This window comes from Oncorhynchus kisutch, linkage group LG25, assembly GCF_002021735.2.
Source record: "Oncorhynchus kisutch isolate 150728-3 linkage group LG25, Okis_V2, whole genome shotgun sequence".
Taxonomy (NCBI): Eukaryota; Metazoa; Chordata; class Actinopteri; order Salmoniformes; family Salmonidae; genus Oncorhynchus; species Oncorhynchus kisutch.
This window is the reverse complement of record NC_034198.2, coordinates 38,422,331-38,439,656: the sequence shown is the minus strand read 5'-3', so window position 1 is coordinate 38,439,656 and position 17,326 is coordinate 38,422,331. Positions and strand designations below refer to the sequence as shown.

Below are 17,326 nucleotides of genomic sequence, written 5' to 3'. Positions count from 1 at the left end.
GCCACAGAAAGTAGAAACAGGAAGTTGCTCTATCAAACAGTTGGTTTTTCAAGCTCTGTCCTTTAAACTACTTCAAATCAGGAGGGCTGTCGGTCTCTAGTACGTAGGCCCATCTAGCCTAAATAGGATGGAGGTTTGCATTTGATCACAATACAGTTGAAGTTGGAGGTTTACATACACTTAGGTTGGAGTCATTAAAACCTGTTTTACAACCACTCCACAAATGTCTTGTTAACAAACTATAGTTTTGGCAAGTCGGTTAGGACATCCAATTTGTGCATCACACAAGTAGTTTTTCCAACAATTGTTTACAGACAGATTATTTCACTGTATCACAATTCCAGTGGGTCAGAAGTTTTCATACACTAACTCAGTGCCTCTTTGCTTGACATCACGGGAAAATCAAAAGAAATCAGCCAAGATCTCAGAAAACAAATTGTAGACCTCCACAAGTCTGGTTCATCCTTGGGAGCAATTTCCAAACGCCTGAAGGTACCACGTTCATCTGTACAAACAATAGTACGCAAGTATAAACACCATGGGACCACACAGCCGTCATACCGCTCAGGAAGGAGACGCGTTCTGTCTCCTAGAGATGAATGTACTTTGGTGCGAAAAGTGCAAATCAATCCCAGAACAACAGCAAAGGACCTTGTGAAGATGCTGGAGGAAACGGGTACAAAAGTATCTATATCCACAGTAAAACGAGTCCTATATCAACATAGCCTGAAAGTCCGCTCAACAAGGAAGAAGCCACTGCTCCAAAACCGTCATAAAAAAGCCAGACTACTGTTTGCAACTGCACATGGGGACAAAGATCATACTTTTTGGAGAAATGTCCTCTGGTCTGATGAAACAAAAATATAACTATTTGGCCATAATGACAATCTTTATGTTTGTCGGAAAACGGGGGATGCTTGCAAGCTGAAGAACACCATCCCAACCGTGAAGCACAGGGGTGGCAGCATCATGTTGTGGTGTTGTGGGGGTGCTTTGTTGCAGGAGGGACTGGTGCACTTCACAAAATAGATGGCATCATGAGAGAGGAAAATGTGGATATAATGAAGCAACATCTCAAGACATCAGTCAAAGCTTGGTCGCAAATGGGTCTTCCAAATGGACAATAACCCCAAGCATACTTCCAAAGTTGTGGCAAAATGGCTTAAGGACAACAAAGTAAAAGTATTAGAGTGGCCATCACAAAGCCCTGACCTCAACCTATAGAACATTTGTGGGCAGAACTGAAAAAGTGTGTACGAGCAAGGAGGCCTACAAACCTGACTCAGTTACACCAGCTCTGTCAGGAGGAATGGGCCACAATTCAACCAACTTATTGTGGGAAGCTTGTGGAAGGCTACCCGAAACATTTGACCCAAGTTAAACATTTTAAAGGCAATGCTACCAAATACTAATTGAGTGTATGTAAACTGACCCACTGGGAATGTGGTGAATGAAATAAAAGCCTAAATAAATAATTCTCTCTACTATTATTCTGACATTTCACATTATTAAAATAAAGTGGTGATCCTAACTGACCTTAAGACAGGGAATTTCTACTACAATTAAATGTCAGGAATTGTGAAAAAGTGAGTTTAAATGTATTTGGCTAAGGTTTATGCAAACTTCTGACTTCAACTGTATATCCCATCACACAACTACCATATCCACCAAAGCTGCAAATGAAGATTCAACTTCATGTTAAAGGCCAAATCAGCAGAACTGTTCAAACTCTAGTAAGTATCTAAATAGGCTGCTTCTTCTGCACTTGATCACAATAAATCATTCACAAGCATTGGCTACTTTACATCCGCTGTATCCCCCAAAGCTGCAAATTAAGATTTAACTAGATGTGAAAGGCCTAGGTGTTTAGGACAAATATTCATCTGCAGGGATGTCATAGTGAAATAGTTATCACAATGAAAAGCTGTAGCTAAACAATTGGCCAGTGGGACCACATGAAAAATAAAGGCATTGTTACAATAAGGATAGAGCTTAGTTGACCTGTCTCAGGGACTAGCTAGAGATATGCTCAGGTTACCTAAAAAGTGAGTCTTATGAGCCTTTTTTAGAGTGTTTACATCACAGGTAACCTGAGCATATGATATATATGAGCCTAAGATGATATAACAAGTGCAGTGCATTCTGTGGCTAACAATTTAAAGTCAAGCCTGGTACAGACTGGGCTGGTCATCGGAGATGTTTTACTGCAGGGAAAAGCTTGTGACTGGTGATTAAACCAAGATCATTTTTTAAAAGTTAGTGGAGCTCATTTGAAAAATAACAGAATAAAAATAGACAGCTGAAGAATATTCCGCTGATTGACTAGGGGCTTCCAAATGAAGTACATTACAGGACATTAGAGTGCTTGAAAAGAGACACAGTTGTGTTCCGCAAAGGGGTTGTGGTTCTATTAGAACACTGCTGCTGTTCTAGAAGCCAGGCAGAGCTGCACTGAAGAAGAGGTTACATAACAGTGAGGGGAGTGAAAAAAAAAAAAAATCTCATTCCTTGCCTTTGTTCCTGCCAAACACTTTAGAATCTAATAAACTTTCACCCAAGAATGCTCTTTTCCAAGACTCTCTCATTTCCTATACCCACTAGTTATGAGTTGTTACTCGCCAACTGCAAGGACATCTTTTTGAAATACACAGTGAACTAGAAGAGCCTAGTGATGTCACCACCAAAATAGCATGAGAGCAGAGTGTTATTGTAAGTCTACAAAAGGAGACGGGCCTAGACATTTCAAATTAGAAGAGATGATTTATTTTTTTAATCAATAATATGCTTTTTATTACAGGACGACAGTGTCGTAACATTTCAGTTTGACTTGGGTCTGACCAGACACCGAAACTTGTCACTGCACAGTCGAGGGTGTTATTTCCTGATATTCATAATGAAACTGAAGGGTAGATAATGTTTCCAATCGTGGAAATTGCAATCTAGAATGGTTTACTGTAGGCATGTTGGCATGGGGCACATTGTGCTGAAAGCAGGTGATATTTATTAAGGGTTGCTGGGCCAGTGCTTGAGATGGCATGAGAGATGTTGGAAGAGCTGTTCAGCTCTTTCTCTAAGTCGTTAAAACCGTTTATCTTGTCTCTCCCCTGTTTGGTTTGCTACACGTTTATTTTTACTCTCTAACCTAAGTTGGTGGGGGTTCTCTTTTCCTTTAGCTTGTCTGATATCAAGCAAATCTTGTCGGTGTCCATGGTGGGTGTTTGTAAGGCCCTGCTTTCCAGAACCAATTTTAAAATCCCACCTGTTTCATTCTGGTTGTCAGTGGTTCATTTATAAAAGTACAATTTTTGTTCTGAGTGACGATTTTTTTGAGTTCTTGTTCGGGAACATAACAAAATGGGGTCTCATCCAGGATCTTGTTTACCAGGAGTATGGTAGTCACTCTAAATCACCTACTCTGAAGCTCTACTGTGCCCAGATAGGAGTGTTCAAAAGGTACTTTTGTGGTAGAGTTTGTCACTGACAACCACTCAGAAGCATTCTAAGATTGGTGAAAAACAGTGGAAACTTGCATAGAAAAAGCACTCACACTTTGATATGCGAGCATTTGAGGGGAACTCTACCTGGGAAAAAACTGGATAAAATGTACAAAAAGCTCATACCCTACGGGTAGTCGAGTACAACCTGTAGACGCGCATCTGAGATAGAACAAAAGGCTAAATGGGCACAATGGAGATTGGAGTTGGAGCGGGTCATTTGTTTAAAAACCAGATAGAATTGGGAGGCCACCAAAGCAACATTAGAACAAGATGAACGTTCTCTGGCTGCACGTGAGCATTCCCTTACATTAAAAGAGATAGAGATGGAAGCATTTGGAATGGAGTCATGCCTTCCTGCACCGTTAAAAAGAGTTAGATCTTGGTCGGAACAGCTGGCTTGTACCGTCTTTCAACGAGGAAGGAGGTGGACGTATATTGTACTCTGTTTAAGCGGATTGCCACATCTCTAAAATTGTTTACATACTCATCTCATATGTATATACTGTACTCAATACCATCTACTGTATCTTGCCTATGCCGCTCTGTACCATCACTCATTCATATATCTTTATGTACATATTCTTTATCCCTTTACACTTGTGTGTATAAGGTAGTAGTTTTGGAATTGTTAGCTAGATTACTTGTTGGTTATTACTGCATTGTCGGAACTAGAAGCACAAGCATTTTCGCTACACTCGCATTAACATCCGCTAACCATGTGTATGTGACAAATACAATTTGATTTGATTTGATTTAGCCATGAGATATCTGGTGACTGCTCCTTGTGGTAAAAGCTCAGAAAGTGTACATCACTTTCATGACACTGGTTAAAGAATCCTTTGGGCTTACGAGTTGGTCCCAGAGCAGTTCTGTAAATAACAGTTCTGTAAATAACAAAAAAAACTGAGTCGCGAACTCCTGTTGAGAACAAAGCATGTCTTTTTGATCGGTGCGTGGTTCACGAGGTCGAGGCCCTCGAGGTTAGAAAAGACGATCATACTACTCGAGCAATTTCAAGAATTGCCTTCATGAAAGAGTTGCTACCTACATTTACTCACTCCTGAGAAATCTCAAGTCCTTGCAGATATGTTTTGTTATCCCTACGCAAAAAGCAATCCAGAAGTCACCTCCTACTGCAAGGATTCAAACGTTTTCTGTAGTGCCCAAAGACAAGAAATCGTCAGGAACCTGGTTCTTCGTATCCAGCAGTTTGTCATTACCGCCATGAGAGAAAGAACAGTCTTCTCCGTGTCCAAAATTGAAATAGAAAAATTAGGATGAGATTACTTTATTGGTAAATTGCACACAAGGTCTAAACAACATCTGACTCCCCCTTTCCGAAAAGACAGACCGTTTCCTTAATAAATTGTGTTTATCTGCTACTGTGCATGTTGTGTATTTTGTGGATTAGACATAAGGGGGAACATGTCATTTCCTCAGGTCATCATTTTATATTCCCGGGACAGTCCAGGGATCCCGTTTAGCCATGTTATTGGGAGTGTTTTATTTATTTTTGGTTGTGAGCAAACTGGTCCAACAAATAGATGCGTCCATATTTGGGGCGGCAGGGTAGCCTAGTGGTTAGAGCGTTGGGCTAGTAACCGGAAGGTTGCAAGTTCAAATCTCTGAGCTGACAAGGTCGGAGATTCTGCCCATGAACAGCCCACTGTTCCTAGGCCGTCATCGACAATAAGAATTTGTCCGTAACTGATTTGCCTAGTTAAATAAAAGGTCAAATAAAAAATATTTAAATTGTCTTAAAAAAAGAAAAAAGGGGGGAGGTGTTACTCATTAGCATACTGATTGGAGTCACCTCGTCAGCCTGTGTGTTGCACCTGGGACGTCACAGGGTATATTTAACCCCTTTACACTCGCTATTTAACGCCCCCAACCCTCCCTGACTTTGGTGATCGCTACTAAACAGGATGAATGTTGAATGCACTAAGTGTAAGTCACTCTGGATAAGAGTGTCTGCTAAATTACTCAAATGTAATGACAAGGGTTTGAGTAGAGGACTAACTGGTGTTTCCAAGTGGCCACACACACACACACTTCTCCAAAGTGTCCACAGTTCCTAAGTCATTTCAATGCACTTTTATGACTCATAAAAAGAGTCTTCAACTATAAGGTGCTTTTTTTAAAGTTTGCCGAGCTGTGCTGTTGAGGAACTAGAGCGAACACACTTGTAGGTGTTAAGTTAGGAACACAACCCTGCATCCCCGCTGTTGTTTACACAATCCAAACACGGTCCTTTATAAATCACAATCTGGGTCAGGTGGGCATCATCTGAAAGCTTGTTCTATTACAACATGGCTTGTTAAATGATAAAATACGATCTTACAGTGTTAGGCTTTCAGTAGAGAATTCAGAGAAGCAGATCGTACTTTAGGTCCGCATAGAATGGAGTCATTTGTGCATTCAGATGCAAAAGGTCCGTGGCAAATCTGCTGCACAATAGGACAAACATAGGCTCATTCTGTTCAGGACAACCCAGGGTATAACATCATGTCATCATGTCACTGTACATCAAAACACAGAGATCATAAACGTTGACTCTGTACATTACATGAGTTTTATGACGTAGATATGTGAAGAGCACGTTTGGTGTTTTTGCTTGCTTGTATGACATCAAAGCGATATTTCTTAGAATCTTTAACGTCTCATCTTTCAAAATACATTAAGATCTAATCAAATCCTCTTAATTTACAGTATTTCCCTCACTCAGACAACCATAAAGGTGCAAGAGTTGTCCAATTAGAGGGAGGGATGGGTCAACTTGTCGCGCGAGGTGCTGAAGTTCAGAATGTCTGTCAGTCAAAACCCATTCAGAGCTGTGAAGCGGAGACCCTGAGCTCTGACGTCATGTATAGCATGTTACTGTACAGCCACTGAGCTCTGACGTCATGTATAGCATGTTACTGTACAGCCACTGAGCTCTGACGTCATGTATAGCATGTTACTGTACAGCCACTGAGCTCTGACGTCATGTATAGCATTACTGTACAGCCACTGAGCTCTGACATCATGTATAGCATGTTACTGTACAGCCACTGAGCTCTGACATCATGTATAGCATGTTACTGTACAGCCACTGAGGTCTGACGTCATGTATAGCATGTTACTGTACAGCCACTGCGTTTATATTTAGGCGCTTGTCAATGTCCAAATTTGCCATTTTCAACACTTATACGGGTACGAGTGTGAAGGGCTGCTGGGTCACCGCTGCTGGGCTAGAGCTGGAGATGGCATAAGAAATGTTGGAAAAGATACACACAGCTGTTTAGTTCTTCCTCGAAGTTGTTAAACAAAGTATTATCCTGTCTCTCTCCTGTTTGGTTTGTTGTTACTCCCGAACCTAAGTTGGTGTGGGGGTTCTCTTTCCTTCAGCTTGTCTCATATCAGGCACATCTAGTGGGTGTCCATGGTGGGTGTGTGTGTGTGAAGACCCTACTTAGCAACACCAAGTCAGTTGTTTAAAGCAACAGAAAAGGGTACACTTCCAATGCTTTGGCCTTCACCGTGAAGTTCTCTTCCATTTGTTTTACCCTCCTGTTGTGTTTGTTTCATGTTAATTAATTCTGTGTTCCTAAAATGGCCGCCCCCATTATAGCTGATTATAAATCCATAATAATACATATCACCTAATGTTGTGTTAGATCTTTTAAAATCGACTTAAGTTCTTGTGAACATTACAAGTTTTGAACTTCTATTTGCTCTTCATGGCCTGTAGGCCTCATTGACCTCAGCTCATACAACTCGTTTTTGAGTGAAACAAAAGCATAATGTATGGATTATTTTTACTATAGCAAATACTCATAGTGTGCCTTTTATCACAAACTATTTTGTGTTCAAGTTTAACGAGAACTCTCTCTCCTCCTCACCAGTGTCATGATCAAAGATATGATCAAGAGGCTCACTATTGTTTGGTCATTGTGCTGCCACGGAATGAATTGTGAGAAAGGCCTCAAATAAGCTTTGTATACCAGAACTGTGAGAAAAGTTCAACATAAACTCAGCAAAAAAAAGAAACGTCCTCTCACGGTCACAGCATTTATTTTCAGTAGACTTAACAAGATTCAACAACTGAGACATGAACTGAACAAGTTCCACAGACATCGGTATCTGGTGTGGCCACCAGCTGCATTAAGTACTGCAGTGCATCTCCTCCTCATGGACTGCACCAGATTTGAAAGTTCTTGCTGTGAGATGTTAACCCACTCTTCCACTAAGGCACCTGCAAGTTCCCAGACATTTCTGGTAGGATTGGCCATAGCCCTCACCCTCTGATCCAACAGGGTCCAGACAAGAGGTCGACAGATTATGATTTTTCAAAGCCGATACAGATTATTTCGACCGATTTTTATTTATTTGTAATAATGACAATTACAACAATACTGAATGAACACTTATTTTAACTTAATATAATACATCAATAAAAATCAATTTAGCCTCAAATAATGAAACATGTTCAATTTGGTTTAAATAATGCAAAAACAAAGTGTTGGAGAAGTAAAAGTGCAATATGTGCCATGTAAAAAAAGATAACTTTTGAGTTCCTCGCTCAGAACATATGAAAGTTGGTGGTTCCTTTTAACATGAGACTTCAATATTCCAAAGGTAAGAGGTTTTAGGTTGTAGTTAATATAGTATTTATAGGACTATTTCTCTCTATCATTTGTATTTCATACACCTTTGACTATTAGGTGTTCTTATAGGCACTTTAGTATTGCCAGTCTAACAGTATAGCTTCCGTCCCTCTCCTCGCCACTACCTGGGCTCGAACCAGGAACACATCGACAACAGCCACACTGTAAGCAGCGTTTACCCATCGCTTCACAAAAGTCGCGGCCCTTGCAGAGCAAGGGGAATAACTACTCCAAGTCTCAGAGCGAGTGACATTTGAAACGCTATAAGCGCACACCCCGCTAACTAGCTAGCCATTTCACATCGGTTGCACCAGCCAGTAGGCGGATAGGCTTGAAGTAATAAACAGCGCTGTGCTTGCGAAGCTGCTGGCAAAACGCACGAAAGTGCTGGTTGAATGGATGCATACGAGCCTGCTGCTGCCTACCATCGCTCAGTCAGTCTGCGCTATCAAATCATAGACTTAATTATAACATAACAACACACAGAAATATGAGGCTTTGGTCATTAATATGGTCAAACTATCATTTCGAAAACAAAACGTTTATTATTTCAGTGAAATACGGAACCGTTCGGTATTTTATCTAAACGGGTGGCATCCCTAAGTCTAAATATTCTTGTTACATTGTACAACCTTCAATGTTATGTCATAATTACATAAAATTCTGGCAAATTAGTTGGCCAAACTGTTGCATATACCCTGACTCTGCATGCAATGAACGCAAGAGAAGTGACAATTTCACCTGGTTAATATTAACCCACAGTTCCTAGGCCGTCATTGAAAATAAGAATTTGTTCTTAACTGACTTGCCTAGTTAAATAAAGGTAAATTCAAATAAAAATATTGCCTGCTAACCTGGATTTCTTTTAGCTAAATATGCAGATTTAAAAATATATACTTCTGTGTATTGATTTTTTTTTAAAGGCATTGGTGTTTATGGTTAGGTACAGTCGTGCAACGATTGTGCTTTTTTCACAAATGAGCTTTTGTTAAATCATCACCCAGCGTTGCATCGATTATATGCAACGCAGGACACACTAGATAAACTAGTAGTAATATCAACAATGTGTAGTTAACTAGTGATTATGATTGATTTATAAAAAACAGATACGTTTAATGCTAGCTAGCAACTTACCTTGGCTTCTACTGCATTCGCGTAACAGGCAGGCTCCTCGTACAGTGCAATGAGAGGCAGGTGGTTAGAGCACAGAACGAGCGGTATGGCTGGTGGCATTGTCATGCTGGAGGGTCATGTCAGGATGAGCCTGCAGGAAGGGTACCACATGAGGGAGGAGATGTCTTCCCTGGAACGCAAAGCGTTGAGATTGCTTGCAATGACAACAAGCTCAGTCCGATGATGCTGTGACACACCGCCCCAGACCATGACGGACCCTCCACCTCCAAATCGATCCCGCTCCAGAGTACAGGACTCCATGTAACGCTCATTCCGTCAACGATATACCCGAATCCGACCATCACCCTTGGTGAGACAAAACCGCGACTCGTCAGTGAAGAGCACTTTCGACAGTGGGTTTGTGCCCATAGGCGACGTTGTTGCCGGTGATGTCTGGTGAGGACCTGCCTTTACAACAGGCCTACAAGTCCTCAGTCCAGCCTCTCCCAGCCTATTGTGGACAGTCTGAGCAATGATGGAGGGATTGTGCGTTCCTGGTGTAACTAGGGCAGTGGTTGCCATCCTGTACCTGTCCCGCAGGTGTGATATTTGGAAGTACCGATCCTGTGCAGGTGTTGTTACACCTGGTCTGCCACTGCGAGGATGATCAGCTGTCCGTCCTGTCTCCCTGTAGCGCTGTCTTAGGCGTCTCTCAGTACGGACATTTATGCAATCTTTCATGCAGATGAGCAGGGACCCTGGGCATCTTTCTTTTGGTGTTTTTTTAGTGTCAGTAGAAAGGCCTCTTTAGTGTCCTAAGTTTTCATAACTGTGACCTTAATTGCCTAGTCTGTAAGCTGTTAGTGTCTTAACGACCGTTCCACAGGTGCATGTTCATTAATTGTTTATGGTTAATTGAACAAGCATGGAAAACAGTGTTTAAACCCCTTACAATTAAGATCTGTAAAGTTATTTGGAGTTGTACGAATTTTCTTTGAAAGACAGGGTCCTAAAAAAGGGATGTTTCTTTTTTTGCTGAGTTTATTATTGAAACAGTGTTGCAATTGTTTGTGAGAATGCCAACAGGTGTAGTTCCCGTGGGGGAAAGATTCTATTGGGGAAAGGTTCCCGTGGGGGTTGCCATGGAAGCCAAGAAGGGGAGTGAGATGATTGTGTGTGTGTGTTCAAACACACATGCATGTGGGAGTCTGGGAGAGAAAGTGTGTCCATCTGATAAATGGGCATGTGCCTGAACTCAATTTTATACACTAATTGTAGTGTCACCCATTAATTTCTAATGACTGTTCATTTTTGACAGGGAACACCACAGGTGGACAACAGTTAAATAAAACACCCAAAATGTAATGAAAATCATCAACATGTATTTTGTGACTTCAGATGCCCTGTGTGGACAAAGTCATGGAACCTTATATGACAATCAGATTAAATGAACTACATTTCTCAGAGAGAAAACTTGTAAATCGGTCCAATTCGACCAGAAGACAGCAGGAGGGTTGAGTTACTGCTGAGTGTCAGTGATGGAGTCACAATCTCTGCAGAGTGAAAAGCATAAGTATTGTGTCATTGTCAAGAAAAACAAATGAAGGCTAAGAGGAAGTCTTTATGGCCCTATATCATAGGCTATACTGTATATCACCAAGGCACCCCCCTCCTCCTGTGTTATCTCAAAGAACTTCAAAGCTACTGTCTGTTATTTACTCTCCTTCTACAATAACATAGTCCATCTATTCTGTCAAATACAAGCATGGCCAGTTAGTTACAAAGCATTTTTCCTGAGCAGAGAAAATGTCAACAATGCCTAGTTCTCAAGTACACACTAAACTAGCAGCGAGATCTACTGCTGTGTTTCCAAGCAGCATTATTATATCACAACAGCTTGATTCAAGCCCACAGAGAGCTCCCCTATTCATCACAACAGTCAGCCATCATCCAATTGCATTCCTCAAGAGCAGCTTCATCACCCAGTACTTGAAGCCTATTAGTGAGAGCCTCACAAGTCCTTAACTGAAACCAAATCGGACTGACATTTTTAGAAATGAGATGGTCAAACACAATAATCAAGTGTCTATTTTTATTTTACCTTTATTTAACTAGGCAAGTCAGTTAAGAACAAATTCTTTTTTCAATGACGGCCTAGGAACAGTGGGTTAACTGCCTGTTCAGGGGCAGAACGACAGATTTGTACCTTGTCAGCTCGGGGATTTGAACTTGGAACCTTCCGGTTACTAGTCCAACGCTCTAACCACTAGGCTACCCTGCCCACACCTTTAGCTGGTTAACGGGATAATATAATACAATTCCATTTAGCGGATGCTTTAATCCAAAATGACTTTAGTCATGCGTACATTTATTTTACATATGGGTGGTCCCAGGTATTGAACCCACTATCCTAGAGTTGCAAGCACAATGCTCAACCAACTGCGTTACAGAGGGAAAGGACATGTGTGCCGATTGATCCATGACTAAAATAAAACACGGCCTCTATAATATAAAAAAATTAACTAGCGAAAGAGGGGAGATATAACATCAACATAAGCGATAGCCTGAAAAGGATTCAGAGTCTATGGAGTAGCATAGTAGATCTACAGTGAAAGGGCATACAGTATTATCAGTATAGACCACTAAAAACAGAGGAAGACAGGAGGCAAGTATCAGTATACTGTACCTGGTCTCTCTCATGTGGAAGAAGAGTGACACACAGAAGAGCCAATGGGGAAGCACCTGGACAACTCTGGCTCCTACCCTCAGCTCCATTAACCCCCTGGTTCAACCTGTAGCGCGGACCATCCTTCGCCAGCCGGCCGTTTTTGACCGCCCATTTAGCGGCCAGCCGTAACCTCTGCTGGAACCCTGGGTTGTCCTGGACGTGTGATGGATCATCCTGGTTCCTTAGGTACCTCTGGATGTTCTTCAGAGAGGAACCACGGCTATCGTCCAGACCCTCGATGGCCCTCCTCAGGACTTTATTCCAATCAACGTGGCGTAGGTCACTCGGTTTCCATATAGATCCTTTAGACGATGGAATAGAGAGGTTTGCACTTACAGGTTTGAGCGACGACGACGATGATGATGATGATAATAATCCTCTCCCAGGGTGCTCGGGGTCTTTGTACGACACGTTCCCCTTATTGGTGACTTTGAGAATGGAACCATCATGAACACTTAAATCCAACTGTTCCAGAACAGTCCGCTTGCCCAATCTGTGTGAGGTAGCCACCGCATGACAAATCCGCTCCTCGGAAGGCCTCTGTTTTTGCCTTTTAATTTTCTGTATCGCTTCTAGAATCCACTCTGTATATAGAGGATTGGTAAGTTTCACCATGGTTAAATCGATGAGATTCAGGAAAAAATTACCCATAGAGATCCCCCCTTGTTGTGAAACATTTGGTACATCCAGCACATCTTGAAAAGGTCAACAACAACAAAAAAAATAGGTACTGTTCCACCTCGGCATTAATACATTTTACAATCCTGCTGTAAATCTTCATCCAAGGTAGTAACTCACATCACCTCACAAAAGAAGACAGAAGTAGCCCGAATGTAAATTCCTTGAAGGTTGGGACTGTTACCGAACGACCTAGAAAACAATTTCTTCAAATGAGGTCACACAATTCCTTAAAAGAAAAAAACACAATCATAAACAAGATCACAAGTCAAGAATAAGTAATACTGTAATCTAAAAAAATATAACAGAACCATCATTTTTACCCAGCACCTTCACTATACAGTATTAATGTACTAGTGGGCAAGCCTAAAACACATTATGTCAATAGTGACATTAGTCAAACACCAGATTGATTTGATTACGGGTAGCAATTTGTGAGGGATACGCCCTAGTCTACCCTTGACACATTGGATTAGTAGTATCTTACATTGTGAGACGTCACCATAACATCAGTTTAATAACTGAGAAGCATTACAAAACATTAAAATGAAGAAGGTCAATAACATTCTAGAGAAACGGATGGGTTATGATGCGATTCAGAGGGATTGAAGATTAAAGACAGGTTAGGGAAAGGCTGATGTTATTTAAGGGCAATTCCACAGTAACACAGCGACTCAAATGATTCACTTTTAAAATGTAACAAAAAAATATAGCAAAAAAAACTATGCACAATGTCTACTTTTAAGTTTCACACAGAAAATGAAATTTAAAAAAAACATTTACTTGAAGATCAGCAAACAGTCATTCTGGTATCAAATTTTACATCTGCAATGTTCTTGAGTGAAACTTCAAACTTCAAAGTAGTCGTTGTGCAGTTGTATGGTTTGTTTAACTTTGTAATCATTGGTTTTCGTTTGCCATACATTTTAAAGTGAAAAATCAGACTCAATTTCACTTGTTGCCATGGAATTGCCCTTAATCGGTTGTCCGAGTCTGATAACATAATCCATTGATTGACATAATCTATATTTTACCACAGTACTACATCAGGTTAAGATTCATTAGTCATGACACCCTGACTATAACCATCACGACAAGGGAGACGAAATGTAACCAGTTAAATAGATGTTACAATTGTTCGTGATATCTTTATCTGTTAGATAAATGTTTCATTGCAACATCGCCAGCTGACTGGGGTAACGTTAGGATACTCTGTGGCGAAGTTAGTATTTTCATCAATCCTATTATTTTCATATTAGTACCAAGTAGCGCAAGAAGGGCAATGGAGTTGGACTTTTTGCACGCGTGTTTGACAGCTTGGATACGTAACGAGCGACAAACAAGGATTTGTTCATTTTAGCAGTCGGCGCGAGCTTGAATGTCAGCCGCACACCGTCAATTCATATTGTTGAGCTTTTTGACAGCTGCCGAGGGATGGTTACCGGAAATTTATGATGACAATTTATGTTCAAATTAACATGAAACGCGAACGAGCGAGAAGATAATATGTAACAAACCTTGACTTGTATCAGTTGAGTTGTAAGAAATAACAGTGCTGCCCTGCATTACTGACGTGACCTAAACAGTCGCCATTTTGTTACAATGTTGTAGTTTACATAAATCCGACATGACGATGATTACAATCCAATGGAGTCTCATTAAACCTTACCTACACTAATGTACCCTCCCTAGCAACTTTAATATTGGCTGTAAAGACAAGATCCGATTTCTGGTTTGATAAAGTACATGTCAATCATTATAATATAATGTATGAGCTCAGTTTAGAAGGGACTGCGTTTGCTGCTTGATCTGTCACTACACTTACTTGACCCGCCTTTTAAGGTGTCTTCTCCTATCATGGATTGATGTTTTATTTACCCAGAACACTTATCGTTTGAATAAATGAGTACACTATAAGGACAATTTAATAGGCAAATATATATATAATTTATATGATCATTCATTAACATAATAGTTATCACAGATTGTTGGCTAAATTAATGATTTTAGGCTATATCCAGTGTCAAACACCAGCCCACCTTAAGTACGACTCCTTGAAACAATTGGTTACACTTGAAAATGATTTGGATCATTTTAGACTTTAATTGGTTGTTTGTTATATCCGTCATTTATTTGCAAACATGGCGAAGACTTGACTGCTGATTTAAAGCAGCAAGTTTTTAAAAGGTTTGAAGGTGATAAGCTATTATTGCGCTAGTGTTGTGTACGCTATCCGACACTTATTTTCCCACCATTAGAACCTGTACTTCTCTTTTTATTTTCCACTCTTGTGTAAACCCACTAAAGAAATCAGTAACACAAACACCGATAAATAACTGTTTACACTAACCTAAACTCATGTATCAAACGTGGGCTAAAGAATAAGTAGGGCAACCTATAATCATCCATCAAGCGGTAGAATTTCTCCACATAGCAGGAGCGCCTGCCTGCATTAGGCTATAGCGAGTATTAACATTCTACGTAAATCATGACAACACTTCTTATGGGGATTATTTTTGCCCTGCATTTCCAACTAGAATTTAAAAAATGAGCACATGGGGGAAATTCCACATACAAACTAAGAAGTTGACATCTTCACTGATCCTCAAGAATAAATGTAACCTATCGCTACAGTTTCGCGATCCCATCCATTTCTCACTCGATTCGCGGGTCCATTCTCCTTTACACATTATTAGTCGGTGATATACAGCCTCCTTGAAATATAAATCGTTTAAACAATGTGACGCGGCTGGGCGAGGAGGCAAAACAAATTACTCAAGTTTCATGCAAGGATGAACATGTAACCAGTGAGGGGAAAAGCATCGGCTAGCTACCGTAAATATTTGCTGGTAGTTACCTCAAGTTTTTTCTCAGATACAGTCCTCTTCTTCATTATCAGGATGACGGAAACGACGATCGGATAGAAACACTCACAGCGGCACATCCATAGGGGGTTTCCTTGTATGTTTTATCTCTAAAAGGATACACTAAAGGCTCGCGTTGAGACAGAGAGGACCGGATAACAACTAATTGAATAAAGGTTCATCTACATAGCAGCCTGTGACAAAGTGGTACCTCTCTCCCCCTTCTGCTTCTTCTCTGCTTCTTCTTCTTCACTGTAGACATCCCCACTTCAGTCAGTGTAAACCGAGCGGACCGGCGCCCCTGTGTAGCAGTAACGTTTCAACAATGATCATAGGCTATTGTAATGTCACTTTAACTTTAACACATTAAAACGTGCAGGAAGGAGATGCCATGGTGCTGAGAGAAGAATGTGCAGTTTTATAATGCTATTCTACACATTTTGTCATGAGTCTAAGAGAAAATGCTGTAGTTTTAAAGCTAATTCCCCACAATTCTACACATTTTGCCATGAGGTAGAGAGAAAATTGTGCTGTTTTAAAGTTCATTTCATGCTCTTCTTCAGATTTTGCCATGGGGATGAGACAAAATATTGCAGTTTTTAAGCACATTTTGTGCAGTTTTATAATGCTAGTCTACACATTTTACCATGAGGCTGAAAGAAAATGTTGCAGTTTTGAAGTTCCTATTCTGTTAACTCATACCCAAATAATGTTGTTGACTAATCCTATACTCGTATTTGTGGCCAAAGCATACATTGGAAGAAAAATAAATAAAACTCCACCTCAAATAGACCATTTAACAAATACTTGCTATATCCTCAAAGAGGATGAGCTGGCCAATCAGCAGTCTACTTGCATTAATATTTCTAATGACCAGTATATGCCCACACCATTCTCTACCTGCCCGAACCATGAAAAACAGCCCCACACCATTATACCTCCTCCACCAAACTTTACAGTTGTCACTATGCATTTGGGCAGGTAGATTTCTCCTGGCATCCGCCGAACCCAGATTCGCCCGTCGGATTGCCAGATGGTGAAGCTTGATTCATCACTCCAGAGAACACGTTTGTACTGCTCCATAGTCCAACAACGGTGAGCTTTACACCTCTCCAGTCGATGCTTGGCATTGCCCATGGTGATCTTAGGCTTTTGTGCGGCTGCTCGGCCATGGAAACCCATTTTATGAAGTTCCCGACGAACAGTTATTGTACTGACGTTGCTTCCAGAGGCAGTTTGAAACTTGGTAGTGAGTGTCGCAACTGAAGACAGAGTTTTTACGCGCTTCAGCACTCGGTGGTCCTGTTCTGGGAGCTTGTGTGGCCTACCACTTTGCGGATGAGCCGTTGTTGCTCCTAGACCTTTCCACTTCGCAATAACATCAGTTACAATTGAACGGGGCAGCTCTAGCAGGGCAGAAATCTGACCAACTGACTTGCTGGAAAGGTGGCGTCCTGTGAAGGTGCCACGTTAAAAGTCACTGAGCTCTTCAGTAAGGCCATTCTACTGCCAATGTTGGCCTATGGAGATTGTATGGCGGTGTGCTTGATTTTATATACCTGTCGGCAACGGGTTTGGCTGAAATAGCCAAATCCACTAATTTGAATGGGTGTCCACATACTTTAGGAATATACTGTCTATTTCATAGAAATCTGGAAACACTGGACAGTTACTCTAAAGGTCGACTGCAAAGACTGATTGCAAAAACAAAGTCTTTAAACTGTATAACTGATTAATGCATCATCATACCAGCTAATTCAATGCTGATATTTAAAATAAAATAAAATGTATGAGTAAGAT

General features: G+C 40.8%; 1 protein-coding gene across 9 annotated transcripts in view; it reads right to left on the bottom strand.

Moving 5' to 3' along the window:
* The window catches only part of LOC109869887 (histone acetyltransferase KAT6B), a 101,072-nt gene extending 85,233 nt beyond the window's left edge, over positions 1–15,839 (bottom strand). For 4 of the 9 annotated variants that reach the window (XM_031804657.1, XM_031804665.1, XM_031804663.1 and 1 more), the window contains exons 1-2: positions 14,180–14,355; positions 11,943–12,891 (exon numbers count right to left, since the gene is read on the bottom strand). In XM_031804657.1, coding sequence (XP_031660517.1) covers positions 11,943–12,635 — 693 coding nt within the window. In that variant the 5' untranslated portion in view covers positions 12,636–12,891; positions 14,180–14,355. Of the gene's footprint in view, positions 1–11,942; positions 12,892–14,179; positions 14,357–15,519 lie in introns of those variants that run through there. The other 5 variants (XM_031804659.1, XM_031804661.1, XM_031804662.1 and 2 more) reach the window with 5 other exon arrangements.
* Between the last annotated feature and the right edge of the window lie 1,487 nt (positions 15,840–17,326).